At 43.9% G+C, this 14,599-nt stretch overlaps 2 protein-coding genes across 2 annotated transcripts in view; one reads left to right on the top strand and one right to left on the bottom strand.

Moving 5' to 3' along the window:
• LOC109422062 (protein gone early) overlaps window positions 1-14,599 on the top strand; it is a 349,322-nt gene that overhangs the window by 41,755 nt on the left and 292,968 nt on the right. The window lies entirely within an intron of this gene.
• Window positions 283-5,776, bottom strand: LOC134285012 (uncharacterized). Its single transcript, XM_062844851.1, has 2 exons — window positions 553-5,776; window positions 283-451 (listed from the first exon to the last, which is right to left on the bottom strand). Exons 1-2 carry the CDS (start codon window positions 5,341-5,343, stop codon window positions 428-430), a joined length of 4,815 nt encoding a protein of 1,604 aa, XP_062700835.1. The 5' UTR covers window positions 5,344-5,776; the 3' UTR covers window positions 283-427.

Raw genomic sequence — 14,599 nt, 5'->3', positions numbered from 1 at the left:
ATGCTCATATCTCCTTGGCACGTACTCGTCTAAATCCAGCGGAATGAGTCTTACCTTTCTTATGTCCCGACGAAAAATTCCGTTACCAGTCCTTACCGATACGACTCGTGTCAAGCCGTCAGGTCCAGGGAACGTTTCGGTGATTCTACCCACAGGCCACTGCTTCGGCTTCGCGTTGTCGTCCACTAGAAGAACGAAGGCACCAACAGGACAGTTTCTTGAAGTTCGTTGCCATTTGACCATTCGTTGTAAGGATAACACATATTCTTTCTGCCATCTAGATCGAAACTCCTGGGAAAGTCGCTGGATGAATTCCCACCGTGTCATCGAGGATATTTTTCGTTCCAAGAGATTGATTTCAGGCACAGTGGTGAGCGCCCTTCCAATGAGCAGATGAGCGGGAGTAAGCGGCTGCGGGTCCATTGGACTATCCGAAATTGGTGTGATGGGCCTGGAGTTCATGGTGGCAGCGACTTGGGCAACCAATGTTGACAACTCTTCGAATGTGAAGATGTAGGACGTCGTTATCTTCGCTAAGTGTTGTTTTGCTACCTTAATCGCTGATTCCCACAATCCACCATGGTGTGGAGAACGTGCAGGTATGAAGCTCCATTCCACGCCTTTGTCGGTCATAAAATCAGTCACTTGATCCTTGCGAGTGGTAGAATTTAAGTGGTCGTACAATTCTCGGAGCTGTTTCGACGCTGAACGGAAGGTAGTAGCGTTATCCGAATATAATTTCCCAGGTAGGCCATAGCGACTGGAGAAACGTGTAAATGCTGCCAGAAAGGCAGCGGTAGTGAGTTCCGACACGACCTCCATATGCACGGCCTTTGTTGAAAAACAAACAAACAGAGCAATGTAGCCCTTGCTCGGCTTCGCACCTCGCATCCTACGTCCAATAATGCTGATCGGACCAGCGTAGTCTACGCCAGATATGGAAAATGGTGGATTTGGCTGTATTCGATCTGATGGCAGCTGTCCCATCTGTTGGTGCGTGGGTGCTGGCTTAGCACGCACACATGTTACACACTGACGATACACCTTTCTTGCCGCACTTGCACCACGGACGATCCAGTATCGCCTTCTCGATATTGCTAATAGCAGTTGGGGCCCGCAGTGGTGATGAGATATGTGATCATGGTTCAACAAATAGGATGTGAGTATTGAATTTCGGGGCATCAATATGGGATGTTTGACGTCATAACTTAGACCTGATTGTTGCAGTCTTCCGCCCACCCTGATCACACCTGCGTCGTCCAGAAACGGTTTGAGCTGATGAAGGCTACTGTTGACACTAACTTCACCTTGGCGTTTTAGACAATCGAACTCTTCTCGAAACTGCTGCTGTTGAACGTGGCGAATGAATACTACCTGGGCTCTATCAAGCTCGATCGGTAGTAGACGAGATGTTGATAGTGGATCCCGACGACGAAAGCGGAGAATTCGAGCAGTAACCCGAAGAAGCATATTGAGATCGGGATAATATCGTGCCATCATCTCATCGAGGAGTGAATTCTCATAGTGGCTGACGAGAGTGAGCGCTGTTGCTCTCTGCTCTCTAGTAATGTGGTGTTGGTCACTGCTGGTCAGTATAGGGCTGACTGTTGGATGGTGTTCACCTGCGATATTCCACATGGGACCAGTCCACCATAGATTGTTATTCTGGATTTCTTCTGCTGACGCCCCACGCGAAATGAGGTCCGCGGGATTCTGTTTCGATGGGATGTAGCTCCAATTAATGGCCGGTAGGTGGGTTGTAATTTCAGCAACTCTATTGGCCACAAAGGTTTTCCAGCGAGAAGCCCCTCCATTGAGCCATGCTAGCAGGACGCTTGAATCCACCCAGGCACGCACCTCGAAGAAAGGTTGGTTGATTGCCTTCGTCACGTTGTCGATGAGCCGAGAGAGAATCACAGCTGCACATAACTCCAACCGGGGCAACGTTGCTCGTTTGTTTCCAATCGGTGCTACCTTGGATTTTGCGCAAAGCAGATGCGAACTGCAGTTGCCCTCGTCGTCCAACGCTCGGATGTACACGCAGGCACCCATAGCCCGCTCCGATGCGTCACTGTAGCCGTGTAGGAACATTCGACAAATCCTGTTAACGCTGATCACTCGTCGTGGTACCTGAAAAGAGTTCAGAACGGCCAGACTTTGCACAAAATCAAACCAGATATTTGTCAACTCACCAGGGGGAATGCTATCCCAGTCCACCTTCAGCTCCCACAAGCGCTGCATCAATAACTTGGCTTGGATGATTATAGGTGCTAGTAGGCCAAGTGGGTCAAACAGACTAGCGATGTTGGACAGAATACTGCGCTTTGTGGGCTGAAGGATCTTGGGGGTTTGGGCGCTAAACAGGAATTTGTCGCTACACGGCTGCCAGTGGATTCCGAGCGCCTTTATTGTATTGGGTTCGTTGAGCTCGATGGGAAGTTTCATCTCACGATCTTCGTCAGGAACTCCTTCGAGGGCTTCTGGGCAATTAGATGCCCACTTTCGGAGATGGAACCCTCCTGAGGCGAATATGTTTGATAGCTGCGTCCGAAGTTCCGTAGCCTTCTCAATGGTATCGGCTCCCGTTAGGACGTCGTCGACGTAGATTCCTTTGATAGCCTTCTCGACGGTGGCAGGGAATTCGTTCTGATGAGATAGTAACAGCTCTTGTACGCATTTCGTTGCCAAGTAGGAGGCGCTCTTGGTTCCGTATGTAACGGTATTCAAACAGTACTCCTGGAGGGTTTCGTCCTTTGTCCAGCGCCACAAAATTCGAATGTTGGTTCGATCTTCTTCACAGACTTGCACCATCCTATACATTTGCTTCACATCTCCTGCCAACACAACGGGGGGGAATCGGAAACGCATGAGGATGTTCGTTAATGAGTCCTGCAACACTGGTCCGGTCATCAGAATGTCATTGAGGGCTTTACCATTGCTGGTTTTGGCTGATGCATCAAACACAATGCGACATTTCGTCGTTGAGCTATCTTCCTTGATGACGCAATGATGTGGAAGATACACACAGTCGTCGGTTTCTGATATAGTGGCAAGACTCATATGCTTGAGGTCAATGTACTCACGCATAAACGCATGATATTGTTGGCGTAGCTCTGGGCATCGCTCCAGCTTGCGCTCTATGTGGAGCAATCTCTTTTCAGCAATGTCTCTCGATTTGCCGAGTGACGTGAGGCTCTCCGAAAAGGGAAGATGAACGATGAATTTTCCCGAACTATCACGAATTGTATGTTTAGCGAAATGCTCCTCACACAATGTCTCTTCGTCGTTGAGATGAGGACTGGTGTTGGTGTATTCCTCAAGTTCCCAAAACTTGCGCAGCTGATCGGAGAGAGGGTCACTGGAAGCAATCAGTAGGCACGAGGATACGTTGGAGTGAGGTTGATTTGTATTATCTTGATACCCGCCAGATACCACCCATCCAAGTTTCGTGTTTTGCAGCACGGGAAGGCAGTCATTAGAACCCATCTGAATAGTTCCCGGTTCGAGTAATTGAAAGAAGAGCCTATTTCCGAGGAGCATGCTGATTTTGCCTGGATTGTGGAACTGGGGGTCAGCCAATTGGATTGATCCAGGAATCGGCCAATCATCCACATTGATTGGCTTGATCGGCAGCTCTGCAGTAAGTCGTTTCAATAGGATGCACGGAACTACATTTCGATACTCAGAGCACCGTGATGAAAATGTAACTAGCGCTCCGCGGTTTGCATGCCCAGATGTACCAGCAATCCCACCATATTCAAAATCCACCTCGGTGGTGGACAAGCCTAATTTATTGCACAGATCCTCAGTGATGTAGCTAGAATGTGAGGCGCAATCCAGTACCGCTCGGCAAAGGTGCGGCCGTCCGTGTTTGTCGTAGACATTGATTGTAGCGGTAAGAAGAAGCACATTGGTGTCGGTGAGGTCAGATGCTAGGCTGAGCGGCGAAATCAGCGTTTGCGATGCCGTAGGTGAACCAGTGGTCAGAGGCTCCTCAGTGTTGCTGATTGCTGGTGTTGGAACTGGTGGTTGAAAGGCTTCATGAAGGCGAGTGTGATGATGAAGATTGCATTTTCGGCAATTTCCGGACTGGCACGGTACTCCAATATGCTTTCGAAGACAATTCTCGCAGAGATTTTGCCTACGAATGAACTGGAGTCGGTCATTGGAACTTGCGTGAAGAAACTTACCGCACTGATACAGCTGATGAGGCGATTTTGTGCAAAAGTTGCATACTGTTGCAGGAGGGTTGTTGCTCATAGCCACAAGCGCTGTTGTTGGCCCTCGGCTCGAGGGAGGTTTGTTGGTTTGTGGCACGAAAATCGGCTTTCTTTGCCGATTCGGTAGAACAGCTTTCAACGCGCAGCTCTGCGCATCGATGAAGTTCAATAACCTCTCTAAGGTCACGTCCTCATCCTTCATTTCTGATCTTTTTTGGCACCACAACTGTTTGCTGTCCGGGTCCAGCTTCTCAACAAGGAGATATATCAGCCATATGTCTCGCCCTTCTTGGTTCATCGCCTTCAATGCTCGAATCGCCTCATCAGACACATCATGCAAAGAGCGCAAACCAGCGGCGGATGACGATGTCAAAGATGGTTGACTCAAGAATCGTTGAATGTGCTGCGTGGCGATTTCAAGTGGTTTGTTATATCTCGCCTTGAGTTTAGCTAGGGCCGGTGCATAATTCGCGTCTTCGATGCGCAGATGCGATAACAAAGCAGCGGCCTCTCCTATTAGATTAGTCTTGAGGAAATAAAGCTTCTGACTATCTAGCAAACTCGCATTTCTATGCACCGCGCTGTCGAACAGATCGATAAAGGATGGCCATTCCAGGATATTTCCACCAAAACTCGGAAGGTTCATCCGCGGAAGCTTGACATCAATGTGAGGTGGAACGTTATTTGCAAAGGTTGTTGTGCTGCTGCCAGCGCCCATGTTAGTTGCATTAAAACTGTTGGAGATCAGTCGGATGAATTCTGCCTGCTGTTGAGCTAGCTGCTGTATAGCACTAACGCCATCTTGGGATGTCAGGTCGTCGTGGCGAGTGGATGAAAAATCAAACCTTTTCCGGAGTTTCAGCAGAGTACCCTTCATCGTAACGAATGTTTGTTCGAACGACGATTGGTGTTGCAAGATCTCTTCCAGCTCTTCATCATTACAGTTGTCCATCATCCGCTGGTGGACCGTCAGGTAAGCCGCCCACACATCCAGGAGGTTGTCTAGCACTGTCTGAATGTCGACATCATCGACACTTTCGTTTTTGCACAGATCTTCGACATTTTGTCTCGCTCGTCCCAACCGCGCGTCGAGCGACTTTCTTTCGCGAAGCAATTTGTCCATCACGATTAATTGCGTTTCACAACCGCGGGAATGTTCCGTCGGGAAGGTGAATTTAACCTCACTCTGGCACTACGTATAGCGAATCGTAACTCAGTGATAAAATACGGATTTACGCGCACTTCGATTCACTGATAGGCCGATCCGGCTCGAAGGACCATTTATGGTAGTGTCCAGAGCCCTAAAAACGCGAAAATCCCCGGGAAAACCGTGATCGAAATTTCGGAACAAAAACGCGTGCGAATTGCTTTACGATCGAATTCAACTATATCTATATTTCAATATAATGTGCAATATGAGGAAAGAGGCAATGACAATTGAATTTTCATTGGTATGCAATAATTTGGATTCTGCAGTTCGGGGACTCTTAAGCTCTAACTTGGTGTAGCGCGATCAGGAATGCTGCGCGAACAGGTACCCTTATTTCAAAGTATGAATTTATGGCTCACTACCTCTTCATAATCCTTTTAATTTCTTTATTGAGATGATTATAAGTCAGTTTTAAAAAGGAGCACTAGAATCTTGAATCTTGAATCTGAAATGGTAATTTCATTGCTTACTGCATTATCGCTAATTGTGTCGTTGTTAACCATAAAGAGACATTCTCATGGAATCGTACTTTTGAAGTAACTCGAGAAGTAACTTCATTGATCTCTCATTGTGACGACTATAAGTCGTATCGTTGTTAATCATAAAGGGGCATACTCATAAAATTGTTCTTTTGTAGTAGATTAAGAAGTAATTTCATTGATCTCTCATTGCAACGAGTATATGACGTATCGTTGTTAATCATAAAGATATATTCTCATGAAATCGTTCTTCAATAGTAACTCATGAAGCAACTTCATTGGACTCATTGCAGCAACTATATGTCGTATCGTTGTTAACCATAAAGGGACATTCTCATGAATTCGTACTTTTAAAGTAACTTGAGAAGTAACTTCATTGATCTCTCATTGCGACGACTACATGTCGTATCGTTATTGGTCATTGAAGGGCATTCTCATGAAATCGTTCTTCTATAGTAACTCAAGATTTTAATTCCGCAACAGCCACCGGTCCATAGAACTAGGTTGAAAACAGAACGTACTTAGGCAGTCGGGTGCCTGAATATCAAAGAATTAACTTCATTGATCTGTCATTGCTATGACTATATGTCGTATTGTTGTTAATCATAAAGGGACATCCTCAGGAAATCGTTCTTTTCTAGTATATCCAGAATTAACTTCAATGATCTCTCATTGTGGTGTGACTGTATGACTTATCGTTGACAGTCATGAAGAAACATTCTCATGAAGCAGTTATCAATTAGTAACTGTATTAATGGCTTCATCATAACTTATGGCGAAGATTGTATGGCGTATCATTTATAATCCTGAAGGGGGTATCTTCTGCCGTTCTTTTCCAATGGTACCCTTATTTCAAAGAATGAATCTATAATTCACTACATCTTCATAATCTCTTATTGAGATGATTATAAGTCAATTTTAAAAAGGAGTACTGGTATCTTAAGTCTTTCAAGATAATGCTCTGAAATGGCAATTTCATTGCTTTATTCCTCCTCTTCTTGGCGTAACGTCCTCACTGGGACAAAGCCTGCTTCTCAGCTTAGTGTTCAATGAGCACTTCTACAGTTTTTAACTGAGAGCTTCCTTTGCCAATGACTATTTTGCATGTGTATATCGTGTGGCAGGCACGAAGATACTCTATGCCCAAGTAAGTCAAGGAAATTTCCTTTACGAAAAGATCCTGGACCGACCGGGAATCGAACCCGTCACCCTCAGCATGGTCATGCTGAATACCCGTGTGTTTACCGCCTCGGCTATATGGACCCTCATTGCTTTATTACTAATTGTGATGATTATATGTCGTATAGTTGACAATCATAACAGGGCAGTCTCAAATGGCAATTATATTTTCAATTGCATTATGTCTTATTGTTATGACAGTATTTGCCATACGTAGTCATAGTAAAACTATCGGATAACTACGACATAAACTGTAATGATATGTCCTATGGTTCTGACCATATAGTAAAATGTGTTTATGTGGTTACAATTGGTTTTATTATTTTTCTTTAGGCAAATTAAGGTTAGAAGTTTATGGATCTACTTATTACCTTTCATGCATTTATCATATGCAGTTTGTCATCATTGGTGACTATTAGTTACCATAAAGCTAATAGTTGTTACAAAAAAGTGTAGAAACGTCACCCGAGCTCTCTTTTGGATAAATCTAATCCCTCGTTCAAAGAATTTTTATTGCCATAGTAAGAGCATGCACAGTGCACATGTCTCATTGCCATTATGCATGCTTCCTACTTTTTATCAGCACTCTATGATAAACTCCCATGACGCATTCTGTGACCGCATTCCGGTCACATTTTTTAAGCATAAATATGAATGAATCACTTCGAACAGCATGGACAAACTGATGGACCCCGCCGAGAGCTCGATCGTTTTCAAGGGCTTGACCGTCTTTCTATGCAAGTTGCCGACCGACCAGCGTTCGCCATATGTAGGTACATATACAGCTGAGCTGTAGAGTTTGCCAATTCTAGACTTGCGAGGGACAGTTTTGTTTCAATTACGACTATGTTCTCTGCCCGACTGGATTGATTTTTGGGGACGGCACATTCAAACCGGAAACTCGAGCGCGAGCCGATTCCGACATATATATCCCCGATAAAAAGCTTCATTATTCTCGCACCACTGCTGTGTGCTAAATGTAGGTTCTAGTCTAGCGGAGTCGTCGATACGGTTGTTGGGTTTTTCACTCTCATTGATAACGTTTCGCAGAGAAATGGGTTGATCCATGAATGGTTTTGGTCAGAATCCGATAGAAATTGGTTCAGTGTCAATCGATAAAATTAAACGAGGTGATTGCAACTTTTGCAGTCGGATTTTGTCTCATTTGAATGTGGAAATATTTCATGATTGAATTATTTCCATTCAGTTGAACATAACTTCGATAATCTCTTTCCGTTACTAAGTTCTTCGATTGCCTTTGGATAGTTTTTCCAGCTACAAATTTGGATGTTAGTAAAAAAAAAATCATGAAATCTAACACTGCCGGTCACGCACTTCCGTGAAATATTTCAACTGACCGTGAAACTTTTCGCCGCCAGTTTTCACCTAGTTCTCAGATAATCTCAATAATTAACCCGGACTGAATAGCTTATGTGATTGCGAATCGCAGCTGATCGCAATTAACTCACCGACGACGAACCCCCGTCAATTGTTCTCCGATTTTATTTAGCTACTTTTTTCGACGTCATTCATTTACACACCTACCTCTCTGTGAGAGGTGCCCGGTAACTGCATTCTGCATGAAACGGAAAGAATGCAACTGCATCAATTGCAATCGCAGCACAAACGACTAAAGAGGTGGGATGGTATTTGTGTTTGTTCAGTGCATGGGAACTGTGGGGAACCAGTTCCCATCGTTACGTTGCCGTCGATATCGACGACGTCAGGTGAACGTTCAATAAGTGTGTAATGAATTTAAAATAAAAAAAATGGTTGGAATAATTCACCTGACTGTTCGTGTTACTCCTGGAGTTGCTTCAGGAATTCGTCCTGAAATTCCTCCTTGAATTCATTCAGAAGATCACCAGGAATTCTTGCACTCCTGAATGAATTCCAGAACAAATTCCTCGAACAATTCCTGAAGATTTTCCAGGAGGACTTCCAGGAAAAAATACTAGAAGAATTCCAGGAGAAATTCCTGAAAGAATTCCAGGAGGAATTCCTGGAAGAATTCCAGGAGGAATTCCTGGAAGAATTCCAGGAGGAATTCCTGGAAGAATTCCAGGAGGAATTCCTGGAACAATTCCAGGAGGAATTCCAGGAGGAATTCCTGGAGGAATTCCAGGAGGAATTCCTGGAGGAATTCCAGGAGGAATTCCTGGAGGAATTCCAGGAGGAATTCCTGGAGGAATTCCAGGAGGAATTCCAGGAGGAATTCCAGGAGGAATTCCTGGAGGAATTCCAGGAGGAATTCCTGGAGGAATTCCAGGAGGAATTCCTGGAGGAATTCCTGGAGGAATTCCAGGAGGAATTCCTGGAGGAATTCCAGGAGGAATTCCTTGTGGAATTCCTGGAGGAATTCTTGGTGAAGTTTCAGGAAGAATTCCTGCAGGAATTCCTGGTGGAATTCCTGGAGAAATTCCAGAAGGAATTCCTGGAGAAATTCCAGAAGGAGGCATTTCAGAAAGAAGGAGGAATTTCAGAAAGAATTCCAGGAGGACTTCCAGAAGGAATTCCAGAAGGAATTCCAGGAGGAATTTCAGTAAGAATTCCAGGAGGAATTCCAGGTGGAATTCCAGGAGGAATTCCAGAAGGAATTCCAGGAGGAATTCCAGAAGGAATTCCAGGAGGAATTCCAGAAGGAATTCCAGGAGGAATTCCAGAAGGAATTCCAGGAGGAATTCCAGAAGGAATTCCAGGAGGAATTCCAGAAGGAATTCCAGGAGGAATTCCAGAAGGAATTCCAGGAGGAATTCCAGAAGGAATTCCAGGAGGAATTCCAGAAGGAATTCCAGGAGGAATTCCAGAAGGAATTCCAGGAGGAATTCCAGAAGGAATTCCAGGAGGAATTCCAGAAGGAATTCCAGGAGGAATTCCAGAAGGAATTCCAGGAGGAATTCCAGAAGGAATTCCAGGAGGAATTCCAGAAGGAATTCCAGGAGGAATTCCAGAAGGAATTCCAGGAGGAATTCCAGAAGGAATTCCAGGAGGAATTCCAAAAGGAATTCCAGGAGGAATTCCAGAAGGAAATCCAGGAGGAATTTCAGTAAGAATTCCAGGAGGAATTCCAGGTGGAATTCCAGGAGGAATTCCAGGTGGAATTCCAGGAGGAATTCCAGGTGGAATTCCAGAAAGAATTCCAGGAGGAATTCCAGAAGGAATTCCAGAAGGAATTCCAGGAGGAATTCCAGAAGGAATTCCAGAAGGAATTCCAAAAGGAATTCCAGGAGGAATTCCAGAAGGAAATCCAGGAGGAATTCCAGAAGGAATTCCTGGAGGAATCCAGAAGGAATTCCTGGAGGAATTCCAGAAGGAATTCCTGGAGGAATTCCAGAAGGAATTCCTGGAGGAATTCCAGAAGGAATTCCTGGAGGAATTCCTGGAGGAATTCCAGAAGGAATTCCTGGAGGAATTCTAGAAGAAATTCCTGGAGGAATTCCAGAAGGAATTCCTGGAGGAATTCCAGAAGGAATTCCTGGAGGAATTCCAGATGGAATTCCTGGAAGAATTCCAGAAGGAATTCCTGGAGGAATTCCAGAAGGAATTCCTGGAGGAATTCCTGCAGGAATTCCAAAAGGAATTCCTGGAGGAATTCCAGAAGGAATTCCAGAAGGAATTCCAGGAGGAATTCCAGAAGGAATTCCAGGAGGAATTCCAGAAGGAATTCCAGGAGGAATTCCAGAAGGAATTCCAGGAGGAATTCCAGAAGGAATTCCAGGAGGAATTCCAGAAGGAATTCCAGGAGGAATTCCAGAAGGAATTCCAGGAGGAATTCCAGAAGGAATTCCAGGAGGAATTCCAGAAGGAATTCCAGGAGGAATTCCAGAAGGAATTCCAGAAGGAATTCCAGAAGGAATTCCAGGAGGAATTCCAGAAGGAAATCCAGGAGGAATTTCAGTAAGAATTCCAGAAGGAATTCCAGGAGGAATCTCAGAAGGAATTCCAGGAGAAATTCCAGAAGGAATTCCAGATGGAATTCCAGGAGGAATTCCAGAAGGAATTTCAGGAGGAACTCTAGGAGGAATTCCTCAAGGACATTCTTCCAGGCATTCTCTAAAGGAATTCTTTCAGGAATTCTTGCAGAAATTCAGCAAGGGATTTCTTCTGGTATTCAGACAGAAATCCCTCCAAGTGTTGCTCCTGGTATTCTCCTTGAGATTCCTCCGAAATTTCCCCTAGAGATTTCTCCAGGAATTTCCCAAGAGATTCTGTAATTTCTCCAGGAATTACTTCAGGAATTTCTTCATAAATTTCTCCTGGAATTACTTCAGGAATTTCTTCATAAATATCTCCTGGAATTCGTCTAAAAATTCCTCCAGAAATTCGCCCAGAAATTCCTCCACAAATTCCTCCACAAATTCCTCCAGGAATTCCCTAAAGAAATCTATCAGGAATACTCCAAAAGGAATTCTTTCAGGAATTCCCAATGGGATTTCTTCCTTTATTTCTTCAGGGTTTTCTCTTGGAATTTCTCCAGGATTTTTTCTTGAAATTATTCCAAGAATTTCTCCGTGAATTATTTTGAATTTTTAAAAATTCTTGAATTATTTTAAGAAAATTTAATAATGGTGATTGATTTTTTTTGAAAATTTATTGTTTGTGCCCATGTGATGGTATCAACCTTCTGAGATCTCTAGAGAAAAGTAAGTCCAAACGTGTAACACAATCAGAGCTCTTGATTGTGAGCGAATGAGCGAGAGAAGTGCCAGAGCGTGTGAAACATAAATATAAGACACTTTTAATTGAAACAAATAAAGCGAGTGATTAACAGGTCGCCACCGCCGCCGGTTACACTAGGTAAGCATCCACCACCAAACGTATTTGTATTCATTCAATGTGTGTGAAATTGAGTTAGCACTGATTGATTGTAATCACCCTAGAATTAACGCCACGCGAATGAGAAGCACAAACATTGTTGAATTTATTACACATTTTGACCCGGCTGATAAAAAAACAAACCATCCGAAACTGGTTAACCACAGTCCTCGCACTTACTCACACAGCGCAACAGCCTGCCATAACAGTGCACTGGCACTGTGTTGACCGCAATCAAATTTAACATTCACATAAACCGCTTCTTCCTATCATTGCCATCATCATCGCCGTCCGAAGTACTAAGTACAAAGCGAGAGCATCATCAGCACATTCGGCTGTCGCCGATCGGATCGTTTAAAAAACGATTGAAACAAGTCATAAAAGTGTCACCGGCAGCCGCCGACACGATGAAAGCGATCCACGCGAGCCTGTCAGTCACTTTTTTTTACAGTGAGGTGGGAAATTATCTGTACAGGGGACTGTTCACCTGAACAGTTTGAACCAAGCGATGCTTGCAACTGAAAAGTAGGTATTGTTGAAAAGAAGTTTTAATTGAGTTTGCGCGTAATACTACGTTCCTAACCAGTTGTATTAAGCTTCTCGTTGTTGTACAATTTGATATTTGAAAACCAAAAAAAAAAGGGGTCAGTAACCTATATTTAACATTAACAAAACAAAAGTCTTCTATACGACTTTGCTGAAACCGAAATACAACTCATTTAGAACCTGCTTCTAACAACCCGAACGCTTTATCAACGTAACAAACTAAATTGTAGAACTACTATGACTTATACGTAATTCTTTCGAATCTTATAAACAACTGAAAAGGCTTCATGCCACACAAAGCTTTTATGCTATTGTTTTGTAGAAGTTGTACCTAGCACTCTTTTAGTACACAGAACAAATATCTGTCATGATGAAACAATGAAACATTCATAACACCAATTCGGTTGTGAAATGTCTTCAATTAACCTGAAGAATATTATTTTCTACCTTCTAGCATCTTAAAAGCCCTGGTGTCACATAGGTTGTATATTAGTTTATGTAACTCATATACGACCGAATTCAGTCATGTAGTAGTTGCAGTAACAAAAAAACTCCTAATTTACCTACCAATGACAGTTTGATCAGCTGTACCAACATTCTCTCAGTGTCCTGTACCTCTTCTCAAAACCGAACTGAATCCCGCTATCAACAACCCGACCAGTTCCGCAGTATCAACAGTTCCAATCATAAATATCATCCAACTGTGTGCTGAGCTGAGAGTGTGGTTGACAAACACAACTCTCACTCGTGTCGCATCGAAGTTCTATGTATAGGCCCATCATAACAAGAGCAGAAAAAAAAAATCCCAAACTAGACAGCTGCAACTAACTACCACGGTGGCCGCGAATCCTCCGATTGGAGGTCGTTCGTTATAACTCGTCGTCAGTCAGTCAGCACTGTTCAGGGTTTCAGTGTCGTTGGGCGACGGCGTCAAATTATGCAAAGCATGGAACACAGCGGTTTCTTATCAGCGAATGGAGTGTGGATTTCTCAAACAAACAGAATAAACGGGAAAGAAGTGTGGCTGTGTGACTTGTTTCCCTTGAGCGAGTGAGTTGGCTGCGAGGAAGAAATTTGTTTACTAACAGTGCTTAGATTGGCGGGAAATTGCACAATGAAACAGCTGGAAGCCTTACGTGGTTTCTCATAGATTTGGTCAAAGTTTCCATTGTGTTGACTACCACCAGTAACTCCGTTAGAAATTCCACCACGAAAATCCATTAGGAATTAGAAATTCTATTTGAAATTCCACTAGTAATTTCCCTAGGAGTTCCACCAGGATTTCCCCAAGAAATTCCACCAGAAATTCCACAAGGAATTCCACCAGCAATTCTACAAGGAATTCCACAAGGAAAACCACAAGAAATGCCACAAGGAATTTCACAAGGAATTCCACAAGGAATTCCACAAAGAATTCCACAGGTAATTCCACAAAGAATTCCACAAGGCATTCCTCAAGGAATTCCACTAGGAATTCCACAAGGAATTCCACAAAGAATTCCACTAGGAATTCCACAAGAAACTCCATTAGAAATTACACAAGGAATTCCACTAGGAATTCCACAAGGAATTCCACTAGGAATTCCACAAGGAATTCCACTAGGAATTCCTCCGGGAATTCCACTAGAAATTCCGGCAGGAATTCCACTACCAATTCCGCCGGGAATTCCACTAGGAATTCCGCCGGGAATTCCACTAGAAATTCCGCCAGGAATTCCACTAGGAATTCCGCCGGGAATTCCACTAGGAATTCCGCCGGGAATTCCACTAGGAATTCCGCCGAGAATTCCACTAGGAATCCCGCCGGGAATTCCACTAAGAAATCCGCCGGGAATTCCATTAAGAATTCCGCCGGGAATTCCACTTAAAATTCCACTAGGAATTCCACCAGGAATTCCGAAAGGGATTCCACCAGGAATTCCACAAGGAATTCCACCAGGAATTCCACAAGGAATTCCACTAGGAATTCCACTAAAAATTCCACAAGGAATTTCACTTGTAATTTCACAGGGAAATCCACCAGGAATTCCACCAGGATTTCCACAAGGAATTCCACCAGGAATTCCACAAGGAATTCCACGAGGAATTCCATAAGGAATTCCACCAGGAATTTCTCCAGGAATTCCACCAGGAATTCCACCAGGAATTCC

Source organism: Aedes albopictus, chromosome 1 (assembly GCF_035046485.1).
Source record: "Aedes albopictus strain Foshan chromosome 1, AalbF5, whole genome shotgun sequence".
NCBI classification, from domain to species: Eukaryota; Metazoa; Arthropoda; class Insecta; order Diptera; family Culicidae; genus Aedes; species Aedes albopictus.
This window is presented reverse-complemented; position numbering and strand designations above follow the sequence as displayed.

Bases quoted from the DNA above. Each gene is read 5' to 3' on its own strand.
- LOC134285012 (XM_062844851.1), bottom strand. From the start codon at position 5,343: ATGGACAAATTGCTTCGCGAAAGAAAGTCGCTCGACGCGCGGTTGGGA. The intron at 452-552 runs GTAGCAAAACAA...CATGAACTCCAG, and splicing joins TGTGGGAATCAGCGATTAAG to GCCCATCACACCAATTTCGG.